General features: G+C 34.4%; 1 protein-coding gene across 3 annotated transcripts in view; it reads left to right on the top strand.

Moving 5' to 3' along the window:
- Nucleotides 1-3,857: 3,857 nt before the first annotated feature.
- Nucleotides 3,858-23,125, top strand: part of Ets65A (DNA-binding protein D-ETS-3) — a 100,110-nt gene continuing 80,842 nt past the window's right edge. The window contains exons 1-2 of one of the 3 annotated variants that reach the window (XM_076134980.1): nt 3,858-4,053; nt 15,555-15,928. In XM_076134980.1, coding sequence (XP_075991095.1) covers nt 15,613-15,928 — 316 coding nt within the window. In that variant the 5' untranslated portion in view covers nt 3,858-4,053; nt 15,555-15,612. Of the gene's footprint in view, nt 4,054-6,084; nt 6,123-13,277; nt 13,637-15,554; nt 15,929-23,125 lie in introns of those variants that run through there. The other 2 variants (XM_076134981.1, XM_076134979.1) reach the window with 2 other exon arrangements.

Genomic DNA, 23,125 nt, shown 5'->3' with positions numbered 1-23,125 from the left:
AGAACACATTGTTTTATTAAAGTTAATGTATGACCACTGTGTGATAATTGCCTTATAATTTATTTATACAGGGTGTCCCAAAACTCAACGATAATCCGAGACAGGATGAAAGGCCAAGTCATACCGGCTATAGGAAAAATAAAAAAAAAAATCCATATCACTTTGTTCAGCAATAATAGACACTTTTCAAAAAAGTTGAAAATCCACACCCTTGGTCGGATTTTCAAGTCTTGTGATCACCAATGTCACAATTTCGCTGTGTTTTTTTGAATTTCGTGATCTTAATTAAATATGCTATTAATCGTATAACAAATTAATGCACAAAAAATTGTTAATTTAATAAAAAAAGTTAAGTTTTAGTGAGTCATCTTTCTCAAAAATATCGTTAGTCAACTTTGACGCTTCATACAGAAAAAAAAATGTACTACACTACCCTTGGCAAGTAATTTCAAAAGTTGGCGCATTTAATCAAGATTTCAAAATAGTATAACACTTGCCACTTTTCTTGCCATTAAAAATGTTATTTTTATTTGAACGAAGAGTATCCTCGCAAAGGGATCGGACGCAGTGGTACAATTTTATGGCCTCCTCGTTCTCCCGATCTAAATCCAGTAGATATTTTTTACTGGGAATGCATAAAAGAAAAAGTTTATTCGAAATCAATACAAAATCTATCATAACTTAGCCGGAAAATTGACACAGCGTCAGAGGAAATAAATGCAAGGAATTTTGATTGACCGGTGCAAATGTTTTTTGTAAGGCGTTGCAGAGCCTGAATTCATGCTAGAGGAAAACAATTCGGAATTACTTTAGTTTAAGGAGAATAATTCAATAAGATCGATGGTTCGTTCATTGTTTTTTTTTTTAATTATTATAACCTATTATGTTTATTACATTAAATATTTGTTATGGACTGACTCAATTACATCTTTACTAAAAATAATTGCTTTCCTTTGGCACGAATACAGGCTTTGCAACGGCGTACAAAAGATTTTTTCACCAGTCAAGCAAAATTCCTTGCATTTATTTCTTCTGACGCTGTGTCAATTTTCTGGCGAAGTTCTGATAGATTTTGTATTGATTTTGAATAGACTTTTTCTTTTATGCATTCCCAGTAAAAAATATCTACTAGATTTAGATCGGGGGAACGAGGATGCCATAAAATTGTACCACTGCGTCCGATACATTTGCGAGGATACTCTTCGTTCAAATAAAAATAACATTTTTAATGGCAAGAAAAGTGGCAAGTGTTATACTATTTTGAAATCTTGATTAAATGCGCCAACTTTTGAAATAACTTGCCAAGGGTAGTGTAGTACATTTTTTTTTCAGTATGAAGCGTCAAAGTTCACTAACGATATTTTTGAGAAAGATGACTCACTAAAACTTAACTTTTTTTATTAAATTAACAATGTTTTGTGCATTAATTTGTTATACGATTAATAGCATATTTAATTAAGATCACGAAATTCAAAAAAACACAGCGAAATTGTGACATTGGTGATCACAAGACTTGAAAATGCGACCAAGGGTGTGGATTTTCAACTTTTTTGAAAAGTGTCTATTATTGCTGAACAAAGTGATATGGAATTTATTTTTTATTTTTCCTATAGCCAGTATGACTTGGCCTTTCATCCTGTCTCGGATTATCGTTGAGTTTTGGGACACCCTGTATAATACCAATGCAAAAATAATTAAAACAAGAACAAAAAAGTAGTTAATGTACACAGAATCTTGCACTTACACCCCAAGCTTAGTCTACAAAAACAATAGTCTTTAAGTAACTCATATGCCATCAAAAACATTCTGTAAAAACCCCAAGTCTGCCCAACACAGCTCAATCTCTCTGCCGTAAAAAGTTGTGAGATCTATGTAATACCAAGTCAATTAATCTATGTATTTAGTCTCTACTTAAAGGACTTTCTGCCTTAAGTTATAACGTTTAAATCAAATAGATCGACTTGGTCATTGCAAAATCTCAACTGTAGAATATATATCTACTAATCTAAATTAATCATAGCTTGCTACCAAGTATCTAATGAATAGATATGCTTCGAAATATCTAGTTACAGAATCCTACCTTGGCTCCTAATTCCCAATATCATTGCCCGAGCTGCCTCCGGCGCAGCATCACAGAAGGGCGGAGATCACCTCATTCCGCTGTTATCTTCTGTGTCCGGTGGCTGGCGTTTGAGAGAATTCTGGGATGCCATGTAGGTCATGTTTTGAACTAGCTGAATAGGTACGTTGAAATGTTAGAGGTAATCTTTAAAACGTTTAGTTGATGTTAAAAATTATGTGATAAGATCCTAGGATCCGTTTAGGTTGTATGTGTCAAAAAATACAGCATTTTTTTTTAAATTACGATATTTTCTTTATTTGTGTTGGCTAACATTTCTCATCATGGTTATTTTTTTTACTATCCTGTCATAATAATATTAGGTCGGGGAAAAAGTCTTCTCGCATTATAGTATGTATGAACTTGTATTAAAATGTCTTTGGCTTCAAGAATCACAAATGAGTACACGGTTCATTAGATTTCTTTCAGTGAGCTCGTGAGGTACCCAAATATCGAGCTTTTTTGTGTAGAGAAAAGATTTTACAACAAGTTCATACATTTATCAAATGAAAATTTAAACAGATACTACACTTAACACCTGTGACTTCAGCATAATACTAGCTAAACTAGCTTTGCAATCTGGGTCAAGTAATAGTAAGTCAATTGTTTAACGTAAAAGGAATACATCCCAAAAATACACTCATATCTAATCTGATGTATTATTTTCTTGCAGATATTCTACCTCTGCCAATCCAGACATCATTGGCATAATGGATTATGCTCTTACTTCTCTTTCTGAGGGGAAACTACACGCCTTACTTGACAAGAATTGGCAAAATACGAACAATATGAGTGTCAAAAAGTGGGCATGCTTAGTTAATCTAAAGGTAAGTTAGATGCGCAAAAATACGTGTTCAATATTGTAAAATATGGCCTTGAAAAGTAATAACATATTAATATAAAAAATAGATAACAGACATCCTCATTGAAACGATGAATAATTACTTTTTATTTAGGTACATTATTAATTTATCTCCCTAAAAGTAAACATTATTAGAAATACAATATTTCATCTAACTCTCCAAACTAAACCACCTCGAAACGGCAAAAATCAATGCGAAATTCCTTTTATACTAAAAAAAACTTAACTATTTTTTTTACTACCTACCTACATCGTTTTTTATTATTTTGAAAAAGTCTACGACAATACTAGATTTTATAAAAATATATGTGCTCTTATTGTATGAATATTTAATAAACCTACAAAGTATAGATTTAGATGTTACTAGTTATTTCGTAGGAGATCATAGCAACGTCTCAAGCCAGATAATATCACTGCTCAAATCGATGCTCTCAATGACCTATCCCAGACTTACGAATCAAATTCACAATCGCAGACAAACAAGACAGTTAAGCCTATTATTTATTAAAGTTGAAACAAGTTATTCCATCGACATCGAGCCCCACGACCCACGAGACATCAGAACGATAAATTAAAATACTCTTTAACGTTGAAGTATTTAAGCAGCTATTTCCAAGCTTCGAGATCCAAGAGCTTAATACTGATTGTTGTACATAAATATAAAGTTTTTCGTTTCACCTTCACAGAATACAAAGGATATCTGAGGATAATGCGAGTAAGGTTGGCGTTCAGTGCAGCCGAGGGGTAGGTGGGGTAGACGGCAAGCCCCTCCCCTGGGCGTGGCCAGAGTTTCCCTGTCGCCACCCCGCCACCCTTGCGTCTCCGTCGACCGGACGAGCCACCTCGCTTTTATCCCGGTTTCCTGTCGGTGGACGCTCGCCTCTCCGCTCGATTGATTTGTTTATTTTTTTAACCCGACAAATAGGTCAGACGCGCGTCTTCCGAGTGTCGCGTGAGGTGTCCGTGTCCGGTGACGCCGGTGAGTCGGCCCGGTGGTGCGATGGACCGCGTCCGGTGCCGGTCCGCAGCGAGGACACACGCTTGTCCCAGACATGGAGGACGCTGAATAAAGGTAAGCTGGTGCGTTTTCTGCCTGGCGGCTTGATTGTCGACTGGCTGTCAAGTGTCGTGGATGGCGATGTCTTTGTCTTTAGATCAATGCTGCTATCTTAGTTGTCTTACCTTAGCGTGTCGAGATAAGCAGTTGAATCAAATGAACGACGTCTATGAGATAATATTATTAATACGTGGTCTTCATTGTGGTTCGAACTGATACTAAAACTAGATTGCGTTTCTTGTGTTCTATATTTTAATTACTATTTTAGTTATACTAGACTACGGTGTATTAAGAAACCAACCTATAAGATTTTTTCAAATTAGGATCCAGCATCTACAGTATTAAATAAATTGACCTTAATATGAGACATAAGATTTTTTTATTTGACTAAAACGCGCGTATCCAAACCATTTCGGTTAAGTCGTAATTATTAACAAAGAATATCCATGTGTGAATTAAAAGCAAATAGCATTTATTTTTTATTAGTGACGAACATTCAAATTTCAACTAAACACTTGAGAAATTATTTGACTCGAACTGGATGTATACAAACTAAAACGACATTGATCTTTGACGAAGAACACATTGATTGAATAGAACCTTCAACTCTTCTGTTGTTACTGTATAATTATTTATTCGCCGTCGCGTCGCATGACACGTGATGATCTGATATTAATAAAACAACTGAGAAAAAGAATTTATTGACTCAAATACAATTAAGTAACAAAATAAAATTTGAAATTGCACAACACACTCTAAACACAAATCTTAACGCAATCAGTGAAATATGACCATTTTATGCACCCAAGTTCTAATCCAATCTCTAAATTCTTAACCCGTTTCGCACTAAAATCATGCAATCACCAAAAATACTAAATAAACGGCATAAGATCCTCCGTCGCCGCACGAACAGTACCGCCACAGCGATTATCTAATAAACTCAAACGTTTCGGAAATGCACTCTTATTTTCCACCGGTTCACACTTGACCGAGTTTGGAACGTGCCTCGTATTACATATGACAGGATATGTGCATCTCGAGATGACTTGTGAGATGCACATCCGCGCCTATCTGTTGTTAGGCCGGCTGTCCACTACGCAGAAGACATTCAATCTTTGTTCATCTGTTCATTTTTGTTCAACTGTTGACTTTCGAAACACTAGGATAGCAATTAATCATCTTTAGGCATTTTATGTCATTTAGTTTGAAGTGCAGATATTGCAACTGCAGTAATTGGTGCTGAAAGATGATTACTCAGTGATATCAAGATAAGTGAGCAGGTTTTCATTTCATTATCATGCATCTTTCACATAATATTATGGTATTTTATTCTTATGTGTAAGAATAAAATACCGTTCAAAGTAACTTATTTTCTTGCAACGTAGAAAATAATTGGGAAAGGCGGCATTAGAGTAGACAAGAGATGTGGTGTGATATGAGGATGCCTTCTACAAAATATGATCATGATAATTTTCAAGAAAATATTCACCGTACTTTTCCAATCCCACAGCTTTACTAAACTTTGAAGCAAAGATTTTTCTGTTCTTGCATATATCATGTAATTAATAACTTTTCGAAAATAGCTTCAAATTCACGAAGCCTTGTTAAGCGACACGATTGATCTGATATTGAACTACCGCAATTTGGTAGAATTTCTTTCCTCTACTTTAGCTCCTACCTCGCTTATCTCCAGTGGTTAACCAGGTTTAACCAAAGGATTAATTTGAAGTGTGACTGCTGATGACTGATATTACCTCCGGTTATGTCACAATCACATGGTTCTAAACTCAATCCTTCGACAAAGTACCTTGGGCTGGCACAATACAGGCCTAATTTAAAATTGTATTGCACTCCATGATGTCACTCCTTCGGTTATGAGGTGCAGTTTTTTAAGGATCAGTTAGTTTGTGAGAGCCTCAGAAATGTGACTGGTTTATCCCGTCGCTTGATTACTCGATAATCTGGAAATTTACAACTCTCTTTGAGAAATACTCTTCAGTGCTGTTCATAAAGAATATTTTGTTTAAATTAGACAATGGACATAGTGTGTGAACGACCGGATTCAGACTGTAAATTTTGGCAAGGTGGTAAAGATAGTTTTAGGTTTCTTCATTCTGCATTGTTTCATCCATTTTCCATTCTAATTTCCTACCAAAGTACAATAATATGTGCATGAGAATTTAATTCTAGATGCAACCGTTTCATAAGTCAACGGGCGTAAGACTGCTTTTCAAGTGCTGATATGCCGAAAGTTTAAATTTGATTCTGTGCTAAGCCTGATTTATTTGGTGACTTCTTAACACTGAAAATAGATCGGTATAATTTTATATCGATCGATTAAATAGTTAATATGCTCACTAAGCTAAATAATAAGTTGGATTAATGATGACCACTACACTGAATAGTCTGGTATCAGTCTAATTTATTTATCCGTCGATACTGAATAACACACGCACTCACATATTTCAATGCTGATAAAATGTCATCTCAGAAAGTCTTTGATCCACAGCAGCTTCTAACTTCAGAATTCTAACACAGTTCAGCAAGAAACTCTACAGTTTCATCCACAGCCTGAAAGCTCCAGCCCAGTTTACGTAGTAACTATAGTTGCTGCTAAAGTACCCGTAACCTGAAAAGTTGTTACAGTTCATACAGAGCAAGTACTTTCAGAATATGTAATATCTTACGGAGACGGCACTCCGGGAGGGACAAGTTGCTTCTCGCCAGATTGTTTCAAAGATAGATGGAGTCCCAAGTCTTTGGAGTTCTTCGCTCCAAAGTTTAATGTGGCTTCGTGATGGTACAGAGATTATTACGCGTACTGTTATTTTTGGTATCGAGGTATATAACATATTATGTAGACGTTCTTATGTATTTTTGTTGTAAAGTGCGTTTGTAAAAAAATATTTTGAAAATAAAAGTGTTGTAGTTTTATAACCGTACTTGGAAACAATATTTCCTTAATGGGTGGTTATTTTGCAAGTATTTTTAATTTTAAACTAGTAATTATCTTCCCATTATGTGCTGTGTGTGCAAAGGCCTACAGTGGGAGAATATTTATTCTAATTTTAATAGTACTTAAATTTTCATAAGGATTTCTAAAATTCTTGCACCTGTTTTGAACATAATTCTGAACTAATCAAATACTTTTAAGAAACCAAAATCTTATTAAATATTTTCATCCTAATCTCGTAATGGAAAATGTCCTGCATAAATGCTTTGTATAAAAAAATAAATTCCTATCGCCATTAAAGCAGCAATTTTCATCATGAAGCATTAAGACTAGGAACAAAACGACTGTTGAAACATAATTATCTAACAATAAAAAGAAAAATTCACATTTATAAACATCTCACTTTAAAACCTATTTATTTATTTGACAAGGAACGGATGTAAATATTTCTGAACATGCTTTTACACGCGGTTTCACTTGTTATTACTTATTAACACGCAGTTAGCGTTGTTTTTGTTGCTTGTTTGGCACACAACATGGGAACGTATGAATGTAGGGAATTGGCAAGTTATAGCACGCGATTCTTGCCGTTTTTGTAGAACTGAAAATTTAATTTCTGAAATATCTTGTAATCTAACTTGATGTATTTGAATACTTGTAATGTAAGTTTTGTGAAACAACTTTATCATACTTAATTACATTTGTGAATGGTTTACGGTAAAATGTTCCGGTAAAAGATTTATAATCCGTCACATTGAGTATTTGCTATAACCGATTAAGTATTATTTTTTTGTCAGCTACTATATTAATTTTATTATGTCAAATATATGATCAAAATCGTATTTTATGAGTAATTTCTTTAATGTATCATCCCTAAGACCACCTCCATAGTCTTCTACTGTAGCCTATCTCTGGAGGTCTGAATCCATTCTGGGTTGTAGGAGTAAAGCTAGTCTTTCCATCCGTTACGGGGTCTTCTCGCCGCCGTCTACCAGTTGACAAATGTTAATATGAATATATTCACATTATAACGTATGAATCAATTCTACCGGTTAAAAATAGAAAAACATAACCATTACCACAAAAGCAATCGCCATAATTTCACAACACATTTGAAAACAGCAAACTCTTTAACAAGTACAATAAACAATAATTTACACAGACTTTTTACTAAAACATACTTAAACCATGTTACAATGCATCAAGTCGGACATTTGAAAGGAAGAAATAACTCGACCCCACCATTTTATAAGTGGAAGAAGAATTTAAAAATACGATAGATAACGCCACTACAGTTTAGTTTAAACGCAAATATATTCATGTACTAACAAACGTTTGTACGCGGTAATGCTGTTTGCATAGAATATTTTACTTTTAACTAGTTTTAGCGATTGTTGTTTTCTAAATGGTAATAGCGTATCAACGAATGCTTTGATATCCAGTGATTATTCTATTTATGTAATTAAAAGAGAGTCACCGAAATGTATGTACATGCATAACTTTTGAAAGACTAAATTAAATTGGAAAAATAAATAAGTAATAAGTTTGTTATAGTGGTTCGCTTCTAATGAATGTGAAAAGGTATTTATGGTATCAAATCAACGAGATGGAATAGAACTATACCTGGACGAAGGCGGGCAGCCCGCTGATCTTATGTATGAAAATGAATTGTGTTGCTAAGCGCAAAACTCATATTAACTCAATGCATTATTATAAATCAACGAGCCTAAACATTGCCTTGAAAATTGCAAGAACACTTAACCTTTAAATTGGAGGAAAACAAGACACAAATTGTTTTAAAATCAAACAGACCTGATCTAAAAAACTAGCTACACACGCATTCGCGACCTTTTGCAAATGTATCCTCACCCTAATAAACATGAATTACCATAGCTGCATAAATCTAAAGCGGTGTAGACACTCACGGCCCGACGGTACATATACTCGCATAATATCCTCGTAAATCAGATGAGAATTAATTATTACTTGTACGCTACGATTAGGGACGTGGAAACTTTTTATGTTTGATTGTCGAGATATACGTACTGTGGAAATATGTCTTAAGGTACAAGAAAATATTGTAATACACGAACTCATTACATTTCTTGTCTTCATCGTCTCGCATTGAATGCGTCAGAAAATGTTATTTGTTATTACATATACCAACGTGAATTTATTAACCCTTTTTCTAAACTACGATCACTGGGCGACCAATAATACAAGTTAGCGCTTGCTAGTATTTTTCTTCTAAGCAGATTTTGAAATGAACCACTTTCTTAAGGATTACAGCCTCACTCTTCCGAGAACGCCACCCATTTTTTTATACAGCTCTCCGACCATATATTATATACAAATTTTTGCATAAAAAAATCACCAAGGTTTCACTGGCCAGCTCAAGTGCTTACTTACTGATTGATGGTATCATTTTAACTACTGTAGTCTCACCATAACTAAGAAAAATCCACGTATGAATTATTTCTAAGCAACCTCATCTTAGCAAACACTAAAATAATTGCTAAAACAATACTGCATATTTTAATGGTTTATACAAAAGTGTCTGCGATTGATGCCGCCGGCGCCCCTCGGTTATAAGTAACGATACTTCATACGACTCTGTGTCATTGTAAAACCCTCATGCCTTAAGGCTGTATACTCAAGCATTTTTATTTCGAGTATCGAATGGTTTGTAGGGAATTTTTGCTCGACATTGTGAACTGAACTTCGAAATGAAACTTTTAGGCAAGTATATTCGATTTATTTATATCGAAAGGGCGTGCAAAGTCCCCAACCCGCACTTGGCCAGCGTGGTGGACTTCAGGCCTAACCCCTCCCACATTACGGGAGCAAACTTTTGCCCAGCAGTGGGACATTAATGGGTTAAATTTATATATTCGATTTAAAGGGAAAATGTACACATGACCAACTTTAGGTGGTAAGAAGAAACTAATACATAATTTAACACAAAATTCGTAACTAGTTTCCAACAAAAGATAGTAAGCTAAATTATTATTACCCGTATTTGAATTTTACTTATATGGTAACTTGCAGTTTAAACACATAGCTCAGTAATAAAAATATATTGTAAAAAAATCGTTCCAAAACGCTAAAATCATACCATACTTTTCTCCAACAAACTTCTAGCGGTAAATTGAAATTGCATTGCGCCGGATCATTATATACCGACCGGCTACCGTTCGGCTACCGTTCGGCTACCGACCGGCTACCGTCCGGGAAAGCCAGTGGATTGCAGATGACCGCGGGATTCCGGGGGAGTGGCCCAAATAGGATGGAACTCGTTTTAGATCTATCGCTTTTTATACGAATTTGAAATGTTTTGATGGAAGATTACGAGAGTATTATGCAAAAATTGGCTTCTATAAGTAGCTGAAGATTTTGAATTGTGACATTACTAAAATTCTACTTGCCCGCACCAGACTCCTATAAAGAAGATATTATCTGATGCCTCTGCACACATTATCAGAATAATTGTAATAGGAATTGCTACATATTCTCTTGAATTTCAGTGACGGCATTCTTTACACCTTTAATTAAGTCTTAGGTATCAACAATAGTTATTATTTTTCAAATTGCAGAACCTAGAGAATTGCTTTGTAACTTGACTAAATTTTGAGCTTTAAAACCAGTATTTCCCTAAACGACACGCAGACATAACAAGGTAGTCCCACCTCTATTTGCAGTAGCGTAAACATACCTAACACAATATCGCGAATCAATACTCCGAGGGAAGATACCAGTCTAGTGTACATACGTATATACATACATATATACGTAGTATATACACAATGTATCGTCGGATCATTCGGTCGATTAGGCCCGTGATACGATGACCAGGGGGAAAGCCGATATCGCAAGGTTTTGGCACCGAAAACTATTTGTTAAAGATTTTGCGATGAGAAATATCTGTTTTCTATTTTATAAAACTCTACAGGGTAGTATAATTTACAGCTTAAAGGGTTAGGTCTTTAGGTTAGAATAAAACACTTTTTATTCACTTTTCTGCGCCGAAAAACACTGTTTTCGACGCTGAAAATAGAGGATTGGATAAGCATAAGTAGTTTTACTCGCTACACGAAAGTATTTAAGTAAATATTAACTGTCTTACTAATGAAAATATGTTATGACCAAATGGTGTTCGGTAGTGTTGGTAGGTAGCAGCTACTTACATCATCAATGTTTTATACCAAGCATAAATATTGTTTAAACCATTTCGCGATTAAAAAGAGTGGCCAGGATTTTCTTGCCAGCTCTTCTCATTGGCTCTACCTTCCGAACTGGCGGTAAATTCACTCTCTGTATCATTGACTATCATAAGTGTTAGCACTTGACCTAAATGAATAAATGATTTGATTTTGATTTTAATCGAGTACCTAACCTCTGGTAGTTATACAGTTTTTTATCACTTTAATATTAGTCAAACTTAAAAGGACTAAACGCTATAAAACTAATCATAGCCAACACAACATCTATTAGTAGGAACGTCGTTTAGTTTATAAATGGGTGACCGTATAAGCTGTCTATCTTGCTATAAATTTAGTTTTTGATATACGACAAAGTTTAAATTCTTAAATAAATTCTATCGTTCACGTTATTTATTGATCTCATTTCTAACTTATTGTATAGTCGATCAAGTAAAGTAGACTACTGGGTCTTCACTATAGTAGCTTGTATTCTAAATGTAAAAAAATAAGTATCAATGATAAGTTTTTTACTTTCGATATAGCTTCGTATCTTGGGTTATTATCACGAACATTTGATGTAAGAGGTGTTGCTTGTTTTTCAAATAACCCAATAATTTTTCAGATTTTCCTGACCTTTAGAACACAGATTACATTCTGTATTAACACTAGTTAAGACTAACAGTAGGTAAGAGTTCAACAATATGTTTTCACGCAGGTAAAGTCGCGAGCAGAATCGAGCAAGTTATAAATTCATAATTTTAATTACTTTAATAGTATGAAATGCAAATGAAAAAAGAATGTGACCCAAATAAATTTTAATGAGCATTTCTTTTTTACACAGCAATAACAGCTCCGATTCGCAAGGTAATTTGTACCAAAAATAGTGTGAACGTTATCAATTGTCTCTCTCGAAGGCCATCACCTGTTAGTGGCGGTGGCCGGACGAGTCTTTTTACCGTATATATTAACCTTATATATAGACTTCCTGCGGCTAAGTGGCGCGCGCGCCGGTCCCGCCCACTTATAGCGCGTCACTTTGTCATTCTACATGGTGGATTATCTGCTCTGATAAAACATTGCATTTTAACCCAAATTGGACCAATGGGAACTAGTACTTCTTGACAAAATTTTGTTTAAAGCTACTTTTTCTGTCAAAATTATAAAAGATCAGAAACCCTTTCTGTTTACCTAGTAAATTATCTACTCAGATAAAAATTGCGACCATTTTATTACAGTAATTGGATCAAGTTGTCCTTGACTAAGCCATTTTAAATGTACTCTTACCTCTTATTGGAAATGGTTATAAAATCTTTTCAGACACCTCAGATTTATGGGGTACAAGTGAATCCTTTAATGGTGTTTGACATGTCGTATTTAGTTCAAAGTTTTCGAATGATGAGTTTAGTCCGTAAAATATTGGCCGCTATACTAGATTTCAGACACTCATGAATTTGTTCTATAGAGAATGCAATGTTCAGCTAAAGGATTGGCTAAATATTGATCAGTAGAAAGTGAGAAAATAGCATCAATTTTAGACTGAGGGCAAGTGCGAAGTGCAAGTCTGTTTAGATTTTCGCATTCCATTCTTCGCCGTCGCGCCAATTTTGTTTATTGTAGATAAGAAGAAGTAGCAACAAGCAACACCCTAATAAAAAAATAAAAGTAATAACAACACTAAAGAGATTAGGCTAACTACTATTTGGCAAAACATCTTCCTGGTCGTCTTTAAAATATTTATTTGATTTTCTTCATCATTATACTAATACTAAAGTCGGTTATCTTATTATCATTATTATAATAATAAAGATCAGAAAATAGTAGTTATAATAATTATTTTAAATACAAAATTCTAATTCCGCCATCCGTAGTGTAGGACTCTGGTCAAAGGGTGCCCGGTGGCCCGAATTGCGGCCGCACCATCCTTAACTAAATCTGTAAAACTAAAATATTTATTAATATTTCACACAAACACGTTTACGCAGTAATTTCACGTCCGTGGTCAAATCGTGTACATATAAATTGATTGTAGGACAAATTTCCTTGAAGCCGGATGCGTCCAATTGGTCCACGAACAGTGCGCGGGCGCACCGCCACAGTGCGGCGCGGTCGATCCAAACTGTAACAGCGGGAACGTCATGGAAACGTCAAAAGTGATATTACTTACCCTATTTATTACAAATATAAATAAGTGCTAATTCAACAACTTCCTTTGCATAACATTCCGAAAAATTATCAAAAAATTCGAAGTGATATTGAAACTTGAAATAAATGCGACGCGGAAGTATCGATAGTGTTTTTTTTCAAATTAGTTGTAATGATAGTCTAAGGACTGTGTTTGCTTGATGGAGTGGTATCACTAGTATGTGATACCACTGTTAACAGCCACGACGGATAACGAGGGGAAAGATAAAAAGCGACCGAAACGAAAGAGAATATCAGATATGAGGTGAGATCGTACAGTCATTTTACTCTTCAGATAGGTATAACTGACTCAACTGTTAACTGGGTTTTAGTTAGTATTACTAATATGTAACTTCTGTTTTGATATGATTTTTTAATGACGAGCATTAAGTTGAAGATTTATTACACTTTGTTTAATGCTTGAAATTATATGAAGTTTGTTAATTTAAAACTGTTCAGCTACATACAGTAAACCAGGTTTGGACGTGTGTATTGAAAGGAGTTTCAATAAAAATAAACAGCTCTATTGCTAACCAGGAAGTGGATCAAACTATACTTGCAACGGTGGAAATGTTCGTAAATAAAACCTTGTTAATAATTAAAACCGTTTATCATAAACTAACTCAATTTTTTTTTTGTGTAATGAAGGCTAATTCCACTTTTTCATCAAATCATAATTTTTATTTGTACTAAAATTATCCATTCTTTTCTTCCGCAATCTGAAGAGGTTAAAAAATCAAGTCAGTTAGTTAGAATCGTTCTGTGAATCATGCTAGCCCCCTCATGTCAATCTGCATTACTGTGTTAGCGTTAGCCTGTCGCAGCCAAGTGTCAGTCTAGCTCAGAAATGATTGCCTTTGATCATATAAGTCGTTGTCATATAAACGCTCTATTACACCTACAGATTCTATTTTAAAAGACAACTACTTAGTGGGTTAAGTTTCGTTTTGTTATCTATACTTTTGTACTGATGTTAATATTACGCGTTTGTGTGGATGTTTGTTACTTAATCACACTTTTTTTTTGGGTACAATGATACACAACATATATTATGACACTTTTTACTCCAGGAAATATTAAAATTTGATGAAAAAGGATTCGAGTTCTGAAATTACTTCAAGATGTACGAACTATGGAAACAGTACTACTCCGGTCAAAATCAAAACTTACATTTACTCATGATAAATATCGATAAGTCAGTGTCAAAAGTAAGTCAATTAAATAAAAGAAAAGAAGAAGGATTTATTAAGAGTAGTTGTTAAGTTCTTAGTTCCGAAAGAAGAGTCAATGAGAAGAGCTATGGGCTTTGAAGAGAATAAGTACTATCCGTGTATAAAATGAAAAATAATTGTTACTGGAAAGGATATAACAAACAACATATTTTCAATAAAGAACAGCACTGAAATGACCATGTTTACATATATTTACAAATATACAGTCGTTGATATTGGTTAAAACAATGCAGGGTGATTGCAAATTCTTGATTGCATTGAGGGCAGTTATTTTAATTTAAGCCGGTTGTAACTGCTATAATAGCTATAATCTCTTTAACATCATTAATAGCAAGACCTACTGATTCTGAATAGTACACATTCTCGCAGTTTCTAGCCACACGCGTAGTGACCCATTGGAAAAGTTTATGTTTTGGTTACGCAATGATGATTACGTCTCATTGATTAATCAATTATCCAATTGTCGAGAGTAAACAAACACAGATTAAATAATGACTAACTTGAACTGCTCGCTCTTCCTATGTTATGAGATGAATGATGATTTTATATGGAATTGTTTAGCTATTTTATATACATGTTTGAATTAGTTGGTTGCTTTTTAGGTAAAAGATTTTGAGCTTAAAAAATCGTGTTATACATATCTAATAAGATCTCCAAAGATTTGTAATGTATGGATGCGAACAAAAATGTTCTATAGAAATAGCAAAGAGATATTTTTTGTGGAAAGTATTTTTCTTTGCAATATTTATTGCTTTGTTGGTTTGCAATATTTTCAAGTCAGGATACTCATGGCATCGCACATCTTTTAAAACTTTGCACAATATACTATAATATAAAATTATTTACGCAGTCAAGATATTTTTTAAATATTGAAGTAACCTCTTATTCTGTCTGAAGACAGCTTAACACCATAAATATAACTTTCTAACATAATATTATCATTGTTCCCAGGGTTGATCTTCGCGGATTAAAGTGCGCATCAGCACTAAGAGCCGGCCTCAAAGCTGCAATGTACGAAAGCAGTTGCTCCTACGCTGGAGCCCTCGAACTCAAGAGAAGCGCGCTAAAAGAAGAACCCTGGCCGACTACTGAATGGCCTCCATACCGTCTACACCAGTCCACCTTTGAACAGCTAAAGCAAAGTGTGGAAAAGGCCAAAGCAGCCCTTCAAGATAGGTCTGGTCTTTTGGGTACTGCGACCGCGTTTGGTGATTTCTATGGAGGGCAACTGGGTCAAGATGCCACGGGATCCACTCTTGGGTTCGGCAGACCAGCTCGGACGGAGGATACCATGCTTGGGACTATGGACAAGAGTAAAACTATTGGTGAGTACATTTTGAAGTACTTTTTGTTTCTGTGACTAGTGAGTGATGTGTTGCAGTATTAATATTTTTGCGAACTCGATGTTGTAGTCAATATAAAATCTTTCCAGTGGATAGTAAAAAATGCTAAGAATCTTTTTTTTAGTCGTCGAGTCCTCACATTACGTACTGTATAATATCAATAAATTAGACTTTTATGTAAAATAACATTTTAGGATCAAAGTGATAGTATGAAAAATGTATTTATAAAGAAAATATCTTCAAAAATTCTCTTGAGCTACGATAAACACGCATCTCGCATAGAAAATGATACATTATGTACATTTCAACCGCGTTTCTTTAAACTCTCGTCACAAAGCCACACACAGCGATAAGTGTATCACGTAAACTTTTATGTCTGCCACTTTACAATGATATCTCATTTTTAAGGTGTATTGTACACGATAGCGAGGTCCTAGCTATCGATTGCCACAACTACAGTGTAAATTGAGCCTTAATATTACAATACATGGTAACAATTTGAACATGAACCCTTTATTTTGATGTAGGTAGAAGGCTGTGTAGGGAGGCATCTTCAGATAACAATCTAGAGGGGCGTACGGATTTCATCCCCATGGTTGCCATGGCAACGCACCCGCCCACAACCGAGGATAATCGCGCACAGATAAATAGTAGAGAATATAAATTTTTGTTATCCATTCATTTGTGAGGGGTTGTTCTTGCTACTGTGATTTACTTACTTTTTCGTTTGTGAGTTTATTTTTTAATGAGTTTGCAGGTAAATTGGACAAGGTTGAGAATGGTAGGAAAAGTTTCTGGGATTTTTATGTTTAAAATTTGGTATAGATTCTGTTATAACGAGGAAAACTACATATTATTATACACCTATGACTTGAAATCTTTAACACGCAACAGATTAGCAACACGGCTTCGAACAATAATTTACCTATGTTAACATTTAACACAATTTTTGTTAGGTTTGTTAAGAAAGTTAGTCGGTTTTAAACTTATGAACAAATTAAATGTCGATAAATGTACGCAAACATAGCCAAAGACATTTTAAAAAGCATCCGCGTAAGTCGTGCAACCGACGGAGAAAATTATACGCGACAAAATATGAGACAGAATGGTTCAAAAGATTTATAATCAGATTTTAGTTATTGAGATTAGTGTTTATCTTTTCCTTTTAGCGCGCTAAAGATACACATAAAATCAATACAATGAAATATTGACTTCCATCTAAAGCTGCAATTCTTCTTTAAACTACAAACAAACATCCACACCGGCTAGCTATAACAGACATATTTCAATTGTTACTGAACCCTTTGTGTCTCCGAGGTCCCAACGAACTGCCCCACAAAAGGAATTGCTCTCGAAAAAAAAGACAAAAAATATACTTTTTTGCCATTAAAAAAATCGTATCGCATTTTATAAAAGTAAATTTGAAACGAAGCCCCATTGTCTTGGTCTCGCCGCTACCGAGATTGAGTCTTTCCGTTTTCTAACCAAATGGAAATATACGTTTTTCTTTTGCCATTTCAAGTTGGCAAGAGGCTGCAATTATTGCCGCGTTTTCGGTTAGATTGTACAGTTTAGGTGTTTTTGTGTGAAAGGGTTGGGTTTTTGGTAAAAAACGTTTTAGAATTATTCACACTTTTTAGTCAGCGCCAGAAATATGTCAAAGCTGGCAATTTTTAATCGTAATTCTTTGTATGAAAGTAAATTTTTAGCTATTGCTATTGGTCAACAAAAAATTTGCAATGGTTGTAAAATTACTTAAAAGTTACCTTTAATATGCGGTAGTAATTTCACGTTTTTCATTTCATATTTCTGACGCTCTGCTCTCAGTGCTGCTTACTTTGTTTTGTATGTTTACGTCACATATTATGTGGTTTCAAAACCTTTTTAGCAGCGATTGATAAACAAATGTCTCGAATAAAATTATTTAAAATCTTTGTGTTACCAAAATACTCAGTAAATTCTGAAGCGAATATTTTAATTAAAACGGACAGACAAATTGCGACCTCAGTAGTTTAATGATCGTTTCAAAATCTCCATTTTATCCGTGATCTGTCCACTAGTTAACAAAAGCGTTGGAAGCAGAAACTAACGAAGTGTTTAATTTTAACGAAATATGAATTCCAATTGAAAGTCAGTGTTTTCCCTCTGATTTTCATAACGAAGGAAAATGAAAATAAAAACCGCCCCATTATATTTCAACTAGTGAAAGTACAGTTATAGGAAAAAATGTTGTTAATCAGATTACAAAGGCAGAGTAGAAAAGAAGTTAGTGATTATTTTATATTATATCGATATGAATGTTATGTAAATTTTATTAATTGACAAAGATTCTTAAAACAATTTGATGGAAACAAATAAAAAGCTTAGCCTTTTTTAAACTTCAGCTGTTACAGGATTATGTTAATAAGTAAATGTTTGTAATTATAGCAAACGTAGGTTAGTTATTTGTCTATTTTTCATTAGAAAACGGCCCTTTTAAATAAGTTTGAAAATGCGGAAGCATAATCGTGTTTAAACAAGCACAAGTTAACACTTGCAACAATCTATTTCATAGCAATATAAAAATCTACTCAGATATTTACACGCGACTGTACAAACAAAACAAATAACATTTTGATTGTATTTCACAATCAACAAAATTAACGAGTTAAACGACTTGTAACAACATCCATTACGGTCTAACGTTGATAAACTCGCAACACGAGCCAAGAGCACGCTGCAATGGTTTGTACATTTACATAATATTCATATAAGTGCAAAAACCCACGTGGCTGTAATCTCAGTCATTTGTAGAAACGTATTAAAAACACCCCAGCGATCGCTAAAGAGTTGTTAACACGATAACGATTGTGGAACGATTTAGGGCGTGTTTACACTGTCGCGTGACGGTATTTCGAAGTTTAGTGCTTAGGAAGAAAGTGGTCAGGTCATACTTTAGAAACCTAGGTCACCTTTTAAATGTTTCAGTGTCTATAGATTGTAAAGCGGTGATCGATTTATGGATTTTTAATAAAATTTAGCACAGGGGATAGACGGAGCCGCTCCTACTTGCAGACATGAAGGCTGGATCAATGCTCGTTTGTTTAAGTATGGCTCCTCTTGCAGCTTACCAGAGAAACATTTCAGACGTGCTATAAGTCAATGGTATATCTAATTTTTTTAAGTTTTGCTGCGCTGATTAAACCATATAAATAAAGGCAGCTGCACTTTATGAACGAGTTCGTTCGTTATTCTTCGTGTTCGCTCTACGAATCACAAAAAAAATGTTCAATGTAACACAATTTGATTTCACCTTAGAATATTTTCTTCGATTTTTTGCGTTGATAACACCTACCATAGTGTATGAAAAACCTGTACTTTATAAAATAAAATTATATTTCACTAATGATATTTATATAATGATAACTAGCTTGCGTATCGTATTACATCATAAATAAAGCCTTAAAAGCGTGAGCATAATATAGCTGCCAGCGACAATTATTGGTATTTTAACATACAAACAAGACATAATCCCGTCGCATTTGCTTCTTTTACTACATAAAGGGTTAGATTAGAAACCATTTAAAACTAGACGACAATACAACCAGTAACACCCCGCCTTTACTCGTATCGCAGACAAAAATCGGCGGCGTTTTCGTCATCAATAACACAGCTACACTTTAGATAGTATCGTGATAAAATATATATCAATAAATCATCCTCCAACTGGTTTGTTCATTGATTTTTCCAACTTTATTGCACGGGTAGGGTTGTTTTCATTTATATTCATTATATGAGGGTGGAACGTAGATTAACGCCAGGTGATAACGTGTGTATATTAGATATTAATTAGGATTAAGTATTGATGGGAAATTTAATTTGGTTTAGCGTTTAGCATGTTATATTTAACTAGCTGACCCGCGCAACTTCGCTTGCGTCACATAAGAGAGAATGAGTCAACATTTTCCCCGTTTTTGTAACATTTTTTACTGGTACTCTGCTCCTATTGGTCGTAGCGTGATGATATATAGCCTATAACCTTCCTCGATAAATGGGCTATCTATTTCTGAAAGAATTTTTCAAATCGGACCGGTAGTTCCTGAGATTAGCGCGTTCAATCAAACAAACAAACAAACAAACAAACAATCAAACAAACAAACTCTTCAGCTTTATAATATTAGTATAGATAACAAAATCAGAATTTTACTCCTCGCAAATCCTAAACAAAAAAGTTTTTAGAGATTCTTTTAATATTCTAGAATACTAAGCCTGACTTTCCGCAACGTATGAATATCTCTTTTTTGAAAGATAGAGTTAATTCTGGCTTATTTACTTATAGGTGTATTTTAGAATGTTTCAAATGACTATGAACCAAAAACATGACTAGCAGTTTAAAATGTATATTTCAAAGTTGGTACATTCTTCTTGAGCGTTCATAAGAAACAATTAAGCACACTTAAAACATTAGACATATTTTAACAAATAAACATCAAAATAAAACTGTCCATACAACAGATAATACCGATTTATAATACTTTAGTTATAAACTGTTAACCGTCGCTGAGTCATCGCGGGGGTTGGCAGTGTGCTAACTTTATGACGGCTAATAGTACCGGGGGTGGAACGGGGTTGTTTTTATTATAAATGTGATTTTACCCCCGGTATGCGTTCGTTTGTGTTACTAACTAGTTGGAGGTTTGGTTTATTAAGATTTCAGGTCTTTGGGTCTGATTTTATGGTCTATAGTACGAAACGACTGCGACACATGTGTTGCACCATGTAAAACACTGATATTCAGCTGCCGACATCCGACTCCAACATAGTTGCCAGAAAGGCTAGGCTGACTGGAATTGATTACCTCAACTCAAAACTTTCAGCGTATTTTTTATCCCGTTTTTGTTTCTTTGCTAGACAATAGTATCTCCTTAAACGCGAGAGGAATTAGACCTTAAATTTATCATTCTGGACAATCGCGATTTGGCTATTTTGTTGCATGCCCTCTCGAACTGTGTTAAAAATGTTTTAGGCATGCAAGTTATAACTATTCTATTACACACATAACTTCGCAAAGTCATTAGTGTGCGGCCTTGGGTTTGAACCGTCGACCACTTGCGAGGGAGATGGCAACTTATGTTATATACCACTCGGCTATCACAAATTTTTCATTGGCGTCTGAAAACCTGGTATAACGTCTGCCAACTTTTTAAGAAACCTGAAAGATCTAAACACAATTCTCAATTTTTGTATTTCGGAAGCATAAAATATTTTGTAAGAATTCGAGTCATGTCGATAAATCTCTGAAAGGAAGTTAGAGATATCTTCAAAACATTGTCTCATTGTCTCGAAACTTATAGTTTTGAATGAGTCTGATAAACACCTTGAACGAAGATCATAAATAGTTTTTGTATTAAAGTTTTTCATTTATTCGATGTGTTTTTATAATTTATCATGGATTTAAACGTAAGGCATTAAATTAATTTCAACTTCTAAAAAGACAAATTCAATTCAATTATTCTAAAAAGACAAACTCAACTAAACAATAACAAAACGTACAAACAATTTAACAAACAAACATATTTATAAAGTCATCATACAACAAAAATGGTCCATCCCACTTAATCACCCGAATTCACACCACTTAAATCTGAAACATAAACACTCAACAGTTAATCCCTCTCGACTTGTGCAACCAATAACCCAATTGCCGGGTTCTCACAATAACCCCACGGGTTTTAGCAAACAAACAATTATTTCACTATCAATGGCCACTCGAGCGCGAATATTATAAATCAAGTAACGATAATAGCGCATTACGTAGAGTGACATCACTCTTAGTTGTCCTTTTGTGACAATAGATGGCGCTACGCGCGTGCGCGTGCGCATCCCGATGTGTAGGGGAACTAAATGCGCGTTTTAATGACGCACGTTTCGACACGCGGTGTAGCTATAAATATAATTGTTCGTTTTTGTATTGAAGATTGAGTAAAGTGATTGAAGTTATAGTCAAAATGTTGTTATTTAAGTATTTTTGGAGATTTCAATACTAGTTACTGTAGCTAGTGTTTTTGTTTTTGGCAAATAAATGTTTACTTCTACTAGTTTTATTAAAAGTAGTAAAATTCAATTTTCTATAATATTGATAGATTACGATTTTTATAATCCATCAATATGCAAAAATAATACGCGTTTATTTAAAATCATCACATTGTAGTTTCTTCCTATAAAAGTTTATCGCCATCAACGTTTTTACCTAAAATATTTTTTCGCAATAAAACACATAATTAAAAGTCATCCTTTCGTTCGCCATTCTCATAGCCCTTCATATGTTGGCAAGCATTTCATGGGAACGGTGTCGTAGACAAAGCGGACTTAATTGCGCGATAGATAGCCATAATGATGACGTTCACCCTATTTTTTTGTTAGATTTATGTTGCCGCCCGCCATGACCACCGGCCCTCGTAATATTTTACAAATAAATCGCTTCAAACATATTGTTGGATGATTCGATCCGTTTGACTTTACCGTGGGATTATGTTTGTTATACGAATTATATCGTGGGTGGAGATTTATAAATGTTTTCATTTAATTGTTTTTCACTGGTGGGCAAAGATGGGAGAGTCAAGTTTATGATATGCAGTTGAATTTCAGACAAATTATATTATTGAATTTTATCCATCTGTTGCTGATCGATAAAATTGTGAAAGAATTGTACCGGCAAAGTACAGCTTCGTTTGTATTTAGGATAGATTAAAATATTAGTATGATAAAGAATAAAGAAATTAATTTAGGTTCCTTTGGATCTTTTGGATTTAGTTACGTGTTAATTAAATAACTACTGTTAGACAGACGATAATCAATTTGCTACAGTATTTCCGAAAAAAGAATGTTTATTTTTAACGGATCATCTAATATACATATCTTATTAAAGTTTGCATAGTATATAAAATTTGGCGTTTCCAAAAATCAGCCTCGTCCTAAAGTAGAACGTACTTTAACTAATATCAGCACAGATTACGATAAATAAAGCCGATACGATAAATGCCGATATCAATGGTCCCTATTGGGAATTCTAATACACGCTAGAGATCTCAATTTGGGGCCAAGTCCCGCCCTTCATATTATTATACCACTAATTTTGTCACGATAATATTAAGGGCCCCTAGAGATTACTACTGTATTACATATTTAATCCATACTTAT

This window comes from Anticarsia gemmatalis, chromosome Z (genome assembly GCF_050436995.1).
Source record: "Anticarsia gemmatalis isolate Benzon Research Colony breed Stoneville strain chromosome Z, ilAntGemm2 primary, whole genome shotgun sequence".
Lineage (NCBI taxonomy): Eukaryota > Metazoa > Arthropoda > Insecta > Lepidoptera > Erebidae > Anticarsia > Anticarsia gemmatalis.
Note: the sequence above shows the minus strand (reverse complement) of the source record. Positions and strands in the feature narration are given on the sequence as shown.